Source organism: Equus przewalskii, chromosome 9, assembly GCF_037783145.1.
Source record: "Equus przewalskii isolate Varuska chromosome 9, EquPr2, whole genome shotgun sequence".
Taxonomy (NCBI): domain Eukaryota; kingdom Metazoa; phylum Chordata; class Mammalia; order Perissodactyla; family Equidae; genus Equus; species Equus przewalskii.
This window is the reverse complement of record NC_091839.1, coordinates 20948536-20962095: the sequence shown is the minus strand read 5'-3', so window position 1 is coordinate 20962095 and position 13560 is coordinate 20948536. Positions and strand designations below refer to the sequence as shown.

Sequence of the window (13560 nt, the reverse complement as noted above, 5' to 3'; positions counted from 1 at the left end):
CCTACAATTTGTTCATTCTATTCTGATGAATTTGGGGTTCTTTACTTTGGGCTACCATGAATAATTCTGCAATGAACATTTGTGAACACAGATGCTGCTGAACATAAATACATATAATTCAGGGTATGTCGGATTGCTGGGTTTAAGAAAGTCTTTTAAAGAAAGGTCTTAACAGGAATTTCAAGTTTTACACAAAAGAAAAGAAAATAGTATAATGAATCACCAGCTTCACCACTTATAAATATTTTGCCAATGTTATTGCATTTTTCTTCCCCTTTCTTTTTTCTACTCTTGGATGTTTTAAAGCAAGTTTCAACCATTCCATCATAAATTGCTTCCGTCTGTATCTCTAAAAGATAAGGACTTTAAAAACAATAACCCCAATACCACTACTACACCCAAACAAATTTACAGTAATTTCTTGATTGCATTGATCTTTCCTGGGCAGCCTGATCAGGCTTCTATATAGGCACCAGGAAAAGGTGTCTTCCTAAGAGAGATTAGCAATGGGCCTTTAACCCCCTAGCAATAGATAAGAGCATGGAAGTCAACTAAATTATGTTATCTTTTAATTTACCCTACAGATAAAACCACACGCACACAAAGGGACATGTGTGTACACAGTTAGGCATTGTTGGTAACAGCACAAGATTAGAAACAATTTAAATGTTTATTAACATGTGAGTGATAAATTTTGTTTCATCCGCCTAATGGAATACCATGCAAGTATTATAAAGAATGAGGAAGCTGTTTACGGACTGATGTGACACAACCGTTATGTCTTATTGCTTAGGACTTACTTGCATCTAGCTGGAAGGATGGCTGTGAAAAGTATTGTTTTAGGATGATCAGTTTCTACCCACTTCTGTTAAAGAAGGAAGGGGATGAACATTGGGAAGAAGCTGGAAGTTCTTACCACATCCTACCCCTGTTTCTACTCAACATCCCTGCATACTCTTCTCCCCAAACAGAAGTAGTCCCATCATTCTCAAGGTCAAGGCCCCCGAAATTTTATTTTGGACATTTTTGACTCAGTCAAGTCTAGAAGTGTTTCTTTTCTTTTCTTTTCTTTTCTTTTGATGAAGATTAGCCCTGAGCTAACATCTGCTGCCAATCCTCCTCTTTTTGCTGAGGAAGACCGGCCTTGAGCTAACATCCATGCACATCTTCCTCTATTTTATATGTGGGACGCCTGCCACAGCATGGCTTGCCAAGCGATGCCATATGAGCACCCAGGATCTGAACCGGCAACGCCCAGGCCACCGAATCAGAACGTGTAAACTTAACCGCTGTGCCACCCAGGCAGCCCCAAGAAGTGTTTCTTTGTGGTGAGCATTCCATAAACTTAAAAGAATCCACAGCTTCCTGAGATCCAATATACAATGACGCAATGGGAAGTGGGCACCCACAGTGAAAACTCCCAATGAAGAAAAGAAAAAAGGAGAGGATGTAGCTGGTACTATTCTATTGCAACTAACCAAGGCTGGTGGGCAGGAATAGCAAGAACTCCCTGCCCTGCCAGTGGAGGAAGTTTCTCAATTAGCCAATTGGAAGCACTGGTTCTCTATCTACAGGATGTATACTGTCCTTCATGGCTCCTGGCTTTGCCCCCTTCATTTCTTTCTTATTCTTTATTTTCTATGGCCACACCTTAGTTAGGCATTAAAGAGTACACATTTCTTGGGAACTGGAAAGCATTTCTAAGAGTCAAGGATGCAGATGAGATGGGTAAGCTGCTCTGCATTGGAATTGCAAAGACTTTAGCAGTGACAGGAGGGAAAGGGAGAAGGGCTTTTGAAAATAAGATTGATATTTATTTTGAGTTGTTTCTTTTGCCAGAACATCAGGAAAATATGTTATGCACTGAAGGACAATTGGTGAGTGATTATTTACAGAGAGCAAGGAAAAAGACCCAGTACTATTGTGGACGGATTTATTTCAAAACAAAGATGTCAGGCAACAGTTAGCCAGAGTACTTTAGCAGAAACCCTAAACCACAGGTGTTCATAAAATGTAAACCACGTGGGAATTTGTAAAAATTGTGGGCACGGGGGTGAGAGTTCACTGGGTGTGGCCCAAAGCATGATAGGAGGGTCAGAGATAATTTTAACTAGACATTGAAGGTTCTCACTTGACACCTGGGTGATACAATTGTTTATTGATTCATTAATTCCACAACTATTTATTGAGACTCTGTCACATATCAGGCACTATTTTACACATAGGATATGGAGATCCATCAGTGAACGATACAGTCCAAAATCCCTGCCCTCGGCTTACACTCTCATTACATGAAGGAAACCATACAAGCGCTGTACACAGTTATTATACTGTTTCATGCCAATAAGTTTGGCAGTTTCGATGAAATGGCTAAATTCTTTGAAAGTCACAGTTTACCAAAACTGACGGAAGAGGAAATAGAAAATCTGAATAGTCCAATAACTGTTAAAGAAATTGACCCTGCCATTAAAACCTTCCCAGAAACAAAACCTGAGAACTGATTGGCTTCACTGATGAATTTCTCTAAACATTTATAACAGATGTAACACCAGGGAGTAGAATGAGAGGAGTCCCTTCCTGACTCCTTTCAGGAGGCCATTATAAGTTTGAAATAAAACCTAACTAGGGCATTAGAGGAAAGTAAAATAAGAGATCCATCTTTACATAAATTTAAATGCCAAAATTCTAAACAATCTAGTGAGATTAATCTCAAATATGTAAAATACATCATGACGCAGCATGATTTATTCTAGGAATGCAGGGTAGTTTAACATTCAAAAATTGATCAGTGTACTTTGTGATGATGTAAATAAAAGGATAAAAATAATAGGGTCATCTTAATATGTGCCGAAAATGCATAGATACAATCCAATAGCCATCCATGAGCAAAAAAAGAAGACTCTTAATAAAGTAGGAATAGAAAACTTCTGTAACTGATTAAAAGAAAATAGCTTAAAAAAAAAAAAAAACCCTACAGGGATTGGCCCCACGGCTGAGTGGTTAAGTTCATGAGCTTCTCTTCAGTGGCCTGAGGTTTTGCCGGTTCAGATCCTGAGTGCAGACATGGCACCTCTCATCAAGCCATGCTGAGGCGGTGTCCCGCATGCCACAACTGAAAATACACAACTATGTACAGGGGGGCTTTGGGGAGAAAAAGGAAAAATAAAATCTTTAAAAAAAAAAACCCTGCAGCAAACATCCTACTTAATGGTGAAATTGTAAAGTTTTCTCCTTAATAGATTCTCTCATTTAAGCATTACCAATTCCCCAACACTCTTTCTCTTGTTCTCGTTTCACACCTCCACTGACACCGGGTTATAGGCTGAGGTCCAAAAAGCAAAAATGACACGAATAGTACCCTTATGTCCTTCTTGTCTCCCAATCAGGGGACATCAAAGTACTTCATGCTGAGTGGCTCAGGATGACCCAAGGTAAGGTGAAGCTGGAACTGGGAGCAAGGTAGGAGAAGGCAGAACTCAAAAATGTCCCCCAGGTCCCCTTACATTGCCTGTAGCTGGACTTCTGCAGGGGATGAAGAAGATTTGGTTGTTGTGTCAGTGGTCTGGGCTGAGTCCTCACTCAGGGCCCTCTCCAGACTGGCTGGCAGGGAGTGGATCAGTCTCTTTCGGAAGTCTCGACCCACGAAGACATAGAGTATTGGGTTGAGGCAACTGTTAAAGAAGGCCAGGGAGCTCGTTGGGATAAGCAGGACAGCAATGATTCTGTACTTACCACCAAAATATATTTCTTTGATCCAGACTGTGTCCAGAAGGGCCAGCAGTTGAAAGGGGAACCAACAGAGAAAGAAAGAAGCCACAACAGCAGTGAGGACCCGTAAGGTACGATTGGATTTTATCATAGCTTTTTTGTGCATCTTGGCAGCAATAAGCCCATAGCAGATAGCGATGATGGACATCGGCATACTGAAGCCAATGATAAACCGGATGATCCCTCTGGTTGTCATCACGGTGATGAACACCTTAATCCTCTCTTCCATGGTGTTACCCCAGGATCTAAAGTTGAAAGTACAGTATGTATTCCCTTTCTCATCCTTTGCTGTAGTCACGAAAATGAAAATTTGGAAGGTAAGGAGTACAGCAAGAACCCAGGGTCCAATGATCAGCTTTGTAGCCAGACCTACAGTGCGGTGGTTCTGGGCCCAGACGGGATGCAGGACACAAATACAGCGGTCTAGAGCAATGAAAGCAATTAGGAAGACACTTCCAAACAGGTTGATGTCCACCACACTGTCAACTAACTTGCATAGGAACCAGCCAAAAGGCCATTGCTCTCTCATGGCCATTGAGACCATGAGGAATGGAATAGTAGCACTGAAAGAGAAGTCAGCTATGGCCAGGTTCAGGTAACAGAGGGTGGTGACTGTGCGTGCCATCCGGAATCCAGTCACCCAGATCACAAGCCCGTTGCCCAGGATGCCGAGGACAAAAGTGATCCCAAGCACCACCAATGAGAGGATATTCACAACAGCGTAGCCAGGAGGCTCATGGGGCTCCTCACCAGATCCATTCAGAGGGATGGAGAAGTTGGTTTCCATCTTGCTGACACCTGAAACATTTCAGCAATGACCATTTCTTAGCTGTGGAACCATCTTACAGCATCCCCATTCATGAGCAACCTCAACTTCCACTAAAGCTCTCACTCCAACCAGGATACTCACACTACTGAACCTTCTGGCCAGTCATGCTATAAAATGTCCACCAGCAGAATACTGAACTGAAGGTGCATAGACAACAGAAAATTGATGGCAGGCAGCTTCAGCAGAGTGAGGGAAGCACCAGACTCAGAGTGAGCAGGTTCACATCTTCTTCCACCCATGACTTAATGCACAGATGTTGGCAAGCTGTGCAGCCTCTTTCAGCTCCAGGTTCTCTGAGACTCCCAGCTCCTGTCCTCCCTACTCTGAGGACCCTTGACCTATTGTTTGGTTAGTCTTTAAAGTTTTAGAGTTTGATTGAGTTTAAAGTTGAAGAGGATCTTGGACAGTTACTGGTAATATGTAGTAATATGTTACATCTTGTGATTCTGTGCTAAAGGAAGTAAGTGAAGGGGGCCCTGTCTCTATGTTCAACCCTCTGTTTTTCATTGTCTCTGTTTGTTATGGCACTCTCCTCTATTTGGGGTGCAAAGAATTTTCACTCATTGTACGGCTTTAGCATTCTGTGGGACAAGAGTATGAGAGTAGTAAGTTTTGTTAATAATATTTATGGGGTTCTTATTAGAGATCATGCATTGTGTCAACTGCTGTATATAGGGATTCATTTGATCTACATGACATAGTGTTCATTATTTCTAGTTTTTATAAGAATAAATTCATAATTGTTCAGAGCAATGATGAAACCTGCCAAAGGTCATTTAAGTTGTAAGTGGTAGAGGAAGGACTTCAATCCTGCTTGATCTGATTTCCATGTCTTTTCTCCACTACACAACTGTGTATTGCTGGTTGCAAGCAACATTGCTGGTGCCCACCCAACATCCATTCCCCTATTCTTCTCTGCTACCAAATCACAACTTTGTTTAGTCACTCACCCATCAGGGAAGATGTCCCTTGCTCCATCTTTGGAGGCAAATTGAGATTAGTCTCACTAGAAGCTGGAACTAGTATCCCCTTTGCTTTACAAGAGATTGTTTTAGCAGTGGGCACATGACTAAATCCTCGACACTAACACCATGGAAGATATCCTGGGGAACTTCTGGGATAGACTTCCTTGCTCTAAGGATGAGAATCCAAAAGGTGTAGTGTCTGCCTCTGGATCAGGTCACACCTATAACTATTGCATCCAAATTCAACCCAGAGGTCTGTTTGAGCCCTGTGTCCATGCCACTTGGCCAAATTTCCTAACAGTGTAGTCAGGTAGCCATATCAGAAACATCCAGGGTGGCTTTAAAAATGTACATTCACGGGGGCTGGCCCTGTGGCCGAGTGGTTAAGTTCGCGCACTCTGCTGCAGGCGGCCCAGTGTTTTGTCGGTTCGAATCCTGGGCGCGGACATGGCACTGCTCATCAAACCACGCTGAGGCAGCGTCCCACATGCCACAACTAGAAGGACCCACAACAAAGAATATACAACTATGTACTGGGGGCCTTGGGGAGAAAAAGGAAAAAAATAAAATCTTTAAAAAAAATGTACATTCATGAACCACACCCTAGAATCTCTTTGAATAAAAGTTAGGGTGATTTCCTATGGCCTCAAAAATTTGAGAACCATCTTACCCTAGGCTATTCTGCTTCTTTAAGAGAAATAGCAGTTACAGAGCATCTGTTCACATTTAATACTCATAATAATATTGCAGGACATCCATTATCATCCATCTTTTATTGGGGGGAGACTATGGCCTAAGGGTTTCAGGGCTTTGTTTAATGTCATGCCCAGCCGGTCAGTGGATGTAGCAAGCTTTGAAATCTAGATTTAACCAACTCCATAACCTCTCTCTCTGCCTCTCTAAAGTGCTGCCTTTTCAATGGATTCCCCCAAGACTACCGGGAGATGATCACACCCTAGGATATTGATTTTTCTCCCTCTGCCCTTCCCTCCTTTGCTTTCTCCTTTCCCTTTTGTTCTTCCTGTCTTTACCAGTCACTTCCACCAATGTTTTCTATGGGACATTGCTTTACATGTAGCGTGGGGTTTCTCAACCGTGATACCTTTGACACTTGGGGCTCTATCGTTCTTTGTTGTGGGGGACGGTACCTTACATTGTAGGATGTTTAGCAGCATCCATAGCCTCTGCCTATCAGAAGCCAGTAGCACCCCCTCCCTCCAGTTGTGACAACCAAAAGTGTCTACAGACATTGTCAAATGTCCCCTGGAGGGCTTTCCCTCACCCCCAGTTGAGAGTCACTGTTACAGTGTAAGGAGTGCTGGGCTCTGGAGTTTGGTCAATCTGTATTCTAATCTCATCTCTGACCCCTGCTCACTGAGTTCTTAGTCAGTGACATCTCTTCCAACTTCAGTTTCCTCCTCCGCAGAATGAAGGTGATTTTGTGGTGACGACTGTGTTTCAGGTGAGGATTAGTGAGAACAGACATGGAAATCTTTTAAGTAGGACCGAGTGAGTCTTTAACAAATATGAACTCTCGATCCTCACCAGGCTCTATGTCTTGTCCTGGGGCCACATATTGTAGAAGCTCAAGTTCAGGTCAAGAACAATGCTCGAAACAGTAGTAGTACTACGTATGAACCTTTTCCACATGCCAAGAGCTTCTCTTTTCACGCTTATCATGACTCATCTAGTAGGGGCCCTCAGTATTGCAAGTGTTAATATGTATAATGCATCGAGCATACTATGTTTCATTGTAAATATGGAATAATATTAGTTATACAATTAGCATGGCCATTGTACAGAAGAGGAAGTTAAGACTTCAGCAGGTTATATTCATTGTTTAATGCCCCCAGTGAGGAAGAGGTAGGGTCAGAATTTGAGGTCAGCAGACCAATTCCACCAGAATTGTGCTCTTAACTCTCTCCCACCCCATACCTCCTCAACTGAGTCTGTTTCTCTCTACCTGCCAACTGGACACCCTGCAAGGCGCTCAGAAGACAGGATGCGCTTAATAATCTCTAAATCGTTGCTTTGAAAATGTTGATACAACCAGGAAAGACGATTGTGCAATGACAGCTGGGGAAAGGACAGTGGGGAAAAGTTGTAAAATTATGGGCCCACCCTTGTTGCAGCATTAAGGAGAGAACCTGTGACCACAGATGACACTCGCGTGGACTATGGTGGCTGCTATTTGTTGAATCCCAAATATGTGCCAGTCACTGTACATTTTATCGTCTCCAATTACAACATCTTTTCTTTTGCATAAGTATCCTCGTCGTGTGTTACAATAGGAAACCATGACCCTCGCGAGGGAAGTGGGTCACTCAATGTCACAATTATTAAGGGGCACTCTGGATTTTCAACCACAGATTTCAGATGGAAACTCAGCACTTCCTTGTTAGCTGATCTCCTCTTCTCCAGCATATTTGCATTTCCATGCTTCGAAATAATGCTTTTAGTTCTGCTTTCTTCTCAGACTTCCTAACTTCCCCCATCCTTTGTATTTTAATGAGAAGATCATAACAATTAGCTGTTAACTTTTTAGCCTTCTCTCACCCAAAGCCTGCCATCTAACTGCACCTGTTACAGTGAATAAAGAGTTCTTGTTCATTCCAAAGGCTGCCGCGCTCCCCATGTTTGCTCTGGATCCCTCTCTCTCTCATCTTCCCAAGAATTTTCCTCCTGCAGCATCCCTTTTCTTCTCCAAAACACTCCAAGGATCTTCTTTCCACTCGATCATTCTCACTGTCACATAAACGTTATTATATCTCCTCTCTTCAAAAGGAAGCCATCCTTGGCCTTTATTCCTTTCCAGCTTCAGCCCTATTTCTCCAAGAGGATTCTTTCTGTGAAGAAGATTCACAGCCAAACTTTAGAAGGGAGTGTCTGCACCTTCTCACCTCACATTTTTCTCCTAAACCCACTCCACATTGACTTCGATCCTCAGCACTCCACGGAATGCGCTCTTCTTAAGGATGCTCATGGCCTCTATGCTGCCTCCAGTTCTTACCCTGATATCTCAGTGACATAGGACCCACTTAACCTCTTCCTCCTTCTAGAGACAGATTTTTTTATGCCTTGAGATGAAAAAATGTACAAATAACACAATTTTGGTTGTCTTTATAGCATACTTGGCCGCCTCTTCTCAGTCCAGTTTACTAGCTTTTTTGTCTCCAAGTTGGACTCTAAATTTTGAGGCATTCTAGGGCTTGCAACTACCTCCACCCCCGACATCCTCTATACAATCTCATGGCTTGTAACATCATGCTGATAACTTCTGATCTAAACCATCAGCCCTGGCTTCTCCCCAGAGCTCTAGCCTGGTATAATCAACTGACTTGACATCTCCCCACGGGAATCCCAGAATCACCCCAAACCTAACATTGCCCAAACCAAACTCTAAATTGTTCCATCCTCCCAAGTCTGCATCTCTCCCAGTATCTGGATCTATTGGGAGCTTAAACATTCAGTTGTTAAAGCTCCAAATCTGAAACTGACCCTCGATTTTCCTTTCCCTCACCACCCCGTCCAATCCAAGTCTGTTCACTCTATCTACAGAGCAACTGAATCCACACCCGGGATCATGTCCATCACCACCTCCCTTATCCATGGCCTCATCTGACCTGCATATTTGCACTAACCTTGCAAATAGCTTGTTCCTGCTCCTGATGCTGCCCCCTACCCCAGTCCTTTCTGACAGAAGCCAAATGGTCTTTCAAAAACACAAATCAGATCCTGACATTATCCTGCTCAACACCCACCAATGGCTTCCAAACTCCTAATTCAAGTTTACCAAGCACTCCTGGATCCGCCCAGTGTGTCCCTCATACCTCACACATCCACTCTCCCCTCACACACTGTGCTCCATCCACCCTGAATTCCTTTGATTCCTTGAACACGCCAAACTCATTGCCATCTCATTGCTTTTGTGTCTTCTGTTTCTCTGCCTACAATGCTTTTCCTTCCAGGCTTCCCACATCTGGCTCTTTCTGAATATTCATATCTCAGCTTAGACATTTCATCATCAGAGAGGACCAGCCTGACCCATAGTGAAAATCTGCTACCCCATGCACAGGCCATCTCACCAGACACTTTTCTTATCGGTTTATCCATTCATTTGTTTCCATTATAAATACCATCCACTCAGGATACGAGCTCCACAAGATGACTAATTCCTTTCAACACTACATCTCTAGAGTAATGCTGTCCAACACATAAATGTGAACCATCAAGGCAAGTCACAATGTGAGTTACACATATGTGACTTACAGTTCCTTTTACAAAGTGAAAGAAATTATTTTTAATAACATATTAATGATTTTTAATAGCATACTTTATTTAACCTATCAAGAAGAATATCATTTGAACACGGAACCAATATAAGAATTATCAATGAGATCAATGAGATATTTTACATTCTTTTCTTGTGCTAAGTCTTTGAAGATCCTAACTGCATTTTACACCTACAGCACATCTCAGGTCAATGACCATGTGCGGCAAGTGCATATTATATTGCGTAGCCCAGCTCTAGAGTTTAGGAGGCATCGGCCACAGAGGAGATGTCCAAATAACAATTTTTAAATTGTCAGGCCCCCACCTTACCACTAGCTGAGATCCTTTTCCTGTGGCTGGTTCCTGGCTTCTTGCTGAGCAATGTGGGTGGAAGGGCTTCTGCAAATGCTTTATTGAAAGACAAGGGGGAGGGACAATGAAGCTGGAACCTATCAGGTGGCAGAAACTCAGAGGATCTTGCAATTTCCAAAAAGCAACCTGGAGATGCTGACAGAATAACTCTCCTTAGAAACTTAATGCCTGAACATTCCCCTCAGCTCCAACCTTCTGTGGGAGACAGGAGATCAGTCCTCTGAATACCAAGGGTCAAGGAATCTGTGTGTCCATGCCTTTTCTCCTTCAGAGATTCAGGAAAATGAAAGACACAATTGCTGTGGTGAGAAGAATTAGGGGCAGGTAAAAAAAAAAACACAGATAATGATGGTTAAACAAAATCTTTTTTCTCTAATCACATGACTCTCTGACACCAAATTTGTGGGTTTTTTCTACACCAAGCAATTTTGTAATTCCCTGTGGATCCCACCTGGGTGTCCTACAATTGAATTCAATTCTGACAGTATCTATCTGGAGCTAGCATCGGATCCCACAAGTTAAAAGGCTCATCCCACAAGACTACCCCCACTGCAGATGCCACTTGCATGTCCCAGGTGGCTACCTATACTCCTGTCTGACCAGCTATAAATCTGGGGTTCCCACGACCAGTTCTCAGGTTCAACAATTTACTAGAATGGCTCACAGAACTCAGGAAGGCAATTTACTTATGTTTACCACTGTTTTATATAAAGGATACTAGTCAAGAAGAGCCAAATGGAAGAAATTCATAGGGCAAGGTATGGGGGAAGGTTTGTGCAGAGCTTCCATGTCCTCTCTGAGCGCATCACCCTTCCAAACCTTGATGGGTTAACCAACCCGGAAGCTCATCAAAACTCACTGTTCAAGAGTTTTTTGAGGAAGATTAGCCCTGAGCTAACTGCTGCCAATCCTCCTCTTTTTGCTGAGGAAGACTGGCCCTGAGCTAAGACATGTGCCCATCTTCCTGTACTTTATATGTGGGATGCCTACCACAGCATGTCTTGCCAAGTGGTGCCATGTGCGCTCCCGGGATCTGAACCAGTGAACCCTGGGCCACTAAAGCAGAACATGTGCACTTAAGAACCGAGCCAATGGGGCCAGCCCCTGTTCAAGAGTTTTCATAGGGAGAAATCTGCAAAACCGCTTCCACCTCCCCTACACAGAGGTCAGCATGTTGGACTAAAGGTTTCAAGCTGTAACCCCTGGTCATTCTGAGGCTATCTAGGGGTGCCACTGTAAGTCACCTCATTAGCATAAACTCTGGTGTGATCAAAAGGGGCTCCTTATAAATAAAAAAAGAAAAAAAATCACTCAAGAAATTGCAAGAGTTTTAGGAGGCTTGTGCCAGGAACCAGTGACAAAGACCAAATACATTTCCTATTATACCACATTGGTGCTAAAAGAAATGGTAACCAAAAACAAAGAGAGAGGTACAGGAGATGAGTGAGAGAGCACCATTCACTGAACACCATCACCGTAATCTCCTAGCCTGCTCCTGAAGGGGGTAATTTGTGAGCCACTGATTTGAGATTATAGGCCCTTCCTGAGGTTTTAAGCACCATCAGAATGTTCTATAGAGTTATTCTCAAACCCAATGGAGATATATATATCTCCAATATAACCATGGAGAAAAGGAGAGAGCCAGAAAACAAATGTCCAAGAGAAGGAGATAAAGATAATTTTCTTTGTTTCTCCCATATCACTGTACCAATAGGATGTTTTCAAGTCTAAGTTATAGGAAACCTGTGAATCACTTAAATCATGAAGAAATTTATTATTTTAAGAAATTTAGAAGGAGTCACATTCTGAGTTTCAACAGGAATTGAGTTTAATTTAATCCTTCCATGGCACCATTTTATTAGTTTTCTTTCAAGGGATTCTTGAACATGACTACAAGATGGTTGCCATTGTTCCAGACATCACATCCCCATAACCTCCCAAGCCACAAGAATGAGGATGAGCATAAAAATTGACTTCACTCACATGCCTCTCTCATTTTATAAGGAAGGAAACTTTTTCTAGAGTCTCTACGGGACCTTGTCTTACCTTTCATTGGCAGAACTGAGTGACATACCCGTCTCTAGTCCAATCTTTGGCAAAAAAATAACAATTAATTAATGAGGTTGCCATGATTGGCTTCTAATGAAAGTACATTTCAACTGAATATAATGAAGTTCACTTATCAAGGGATAAGGGTGGCAGGTATTATATATGTATAGCCTCCAGAGAAGCGCTCCCATGCTGGCTCATAGGGACATAGAGGTTAATCAATCATGGGCTCTGCCCTAGAGAAGCTGACCAGTTGGATGGAGAGATGAGAGTGCAGTGCTTAGAGAGGTGGAGTGGGGGTATATGTAGTGATGGAGTGATGACTGGGTCATTACGGGATCTCCTAAAAGGAAGAGCCAACTGAGACTGACAGGGTCTAGGGTCACTTCCTGGAAGAGATAGCATCTAGGCTGAGTCTTAGAGCCCAAGGTAAAGAGGCGAAAGAAAATTGCTTTACAGGCAGAGGGGAGGGAAAATGCACAGGAAACAGGCCAAGAAATAGGTTTCATTTGGTTGTTGGAGCACAGATGGTGGGGCAGAGAGCAATAAGCAAGGGAGCTATAGAGGACGGCAGGGCCATCTCTCAGAGGGTCTTGAATGCCACAAGAAGGACTTGGAATTTCTCCTTCAGAACATAAAAAGCCATTTAAGCAGGAGAAGGACTTGTCACTTGTGTGTTTCAGGGGAAGAAACCTGTCCTAGTGTCCATCAAAGGGATGGATTTGAGAATGTTCCCAATTGGAGGCAGAGATCTTAGGGTGGAGAATGTTGCCAGAGATCCAGGTGAAGTTGTTGAAGAGCTACTCAGATTCCTTGACACCTGATATTGAAGGAGTTGAACTTTGGCATCCCACAGAGGATGGAGGTTGAGGAAAACAACCCATAGATAGTGGAGTTTCTAAAAGGGCCTAGTCTACTCCCCAAATGCTGTTAAAACAAGTGCCATATGAGTGTATTCTTGGGGCCATTGAGAAGCACAAGAGGCCTGGTTTCCTGTTCCTCAATTGGTTTCAGCTCATTTATCCCTTTCCCATCCCTTTGGGTATCTGCTGCTAAGACCGTTAGTCCAGAGTCACTCTCCTCAGACCAGAACTTAGAACTGTCCTTAGCAAGCCCACAGTCTGTGGAAAGTCCAGGTGAGAAATGTCTGGGGGCTGGGGAGCTAGACAAGGGTATGCTCCATAGCATGGTGGGGACAAAGACTCTTTGGAGTGAGTTGTAGAGAAATGTAAGGTGAAGAAATGAGTACAGCAAACGTTCCCAACTCTGTCAGGAGGTGGTGCTGTGAAGGAGAGCCAAGGATTT

The 13560-nt window shown here is 43.0% G+C and overlaps 1 protein-coding gene across 4 annotated transcripts; it reads right to left on the bottom strand.

Annotated features, from left to right (window-relative positions):
• Positions 1–1916: 1916 nt before the first annotated feature.
• LOC103554200 (N-formyl peptide receptor 2-like) lies at positions 1917–10232 on the bottom strand. Of its 4 annotated transcripts, none has more exons than XM_070558434.1 (2): positions 10165–10232; positions 1917–8408 (listed from the first exon to the last, which is right to left on the bottom strand). In XM_070558434.1, exon 2 carries the CDS (start codon positions 4553–4555, stop codon positions 3500–3502), a length of 1056 nt encoding a protein of 351 aa, XP_070414535.1. In that variant the 5' UTR covers positions 4556–8408; positions 10165–10232; the 3' UTR covers positions 1917–3499. The 4 variants fall into 4 exon arrangements, with proteins under 4 accessions (XP_070414535.1, XP_008523377.1, XP_070414536.1 ...); XM_008525155.2 differs by having other exon boundaries at positions 1917–4566; positions 10165–10228; XM_070558435.1 differs by having other exon boundaries at positions 10160–10227.
• Between the last annotated feature and the right edge of the window lie 3328 nt (positions 10233–13560).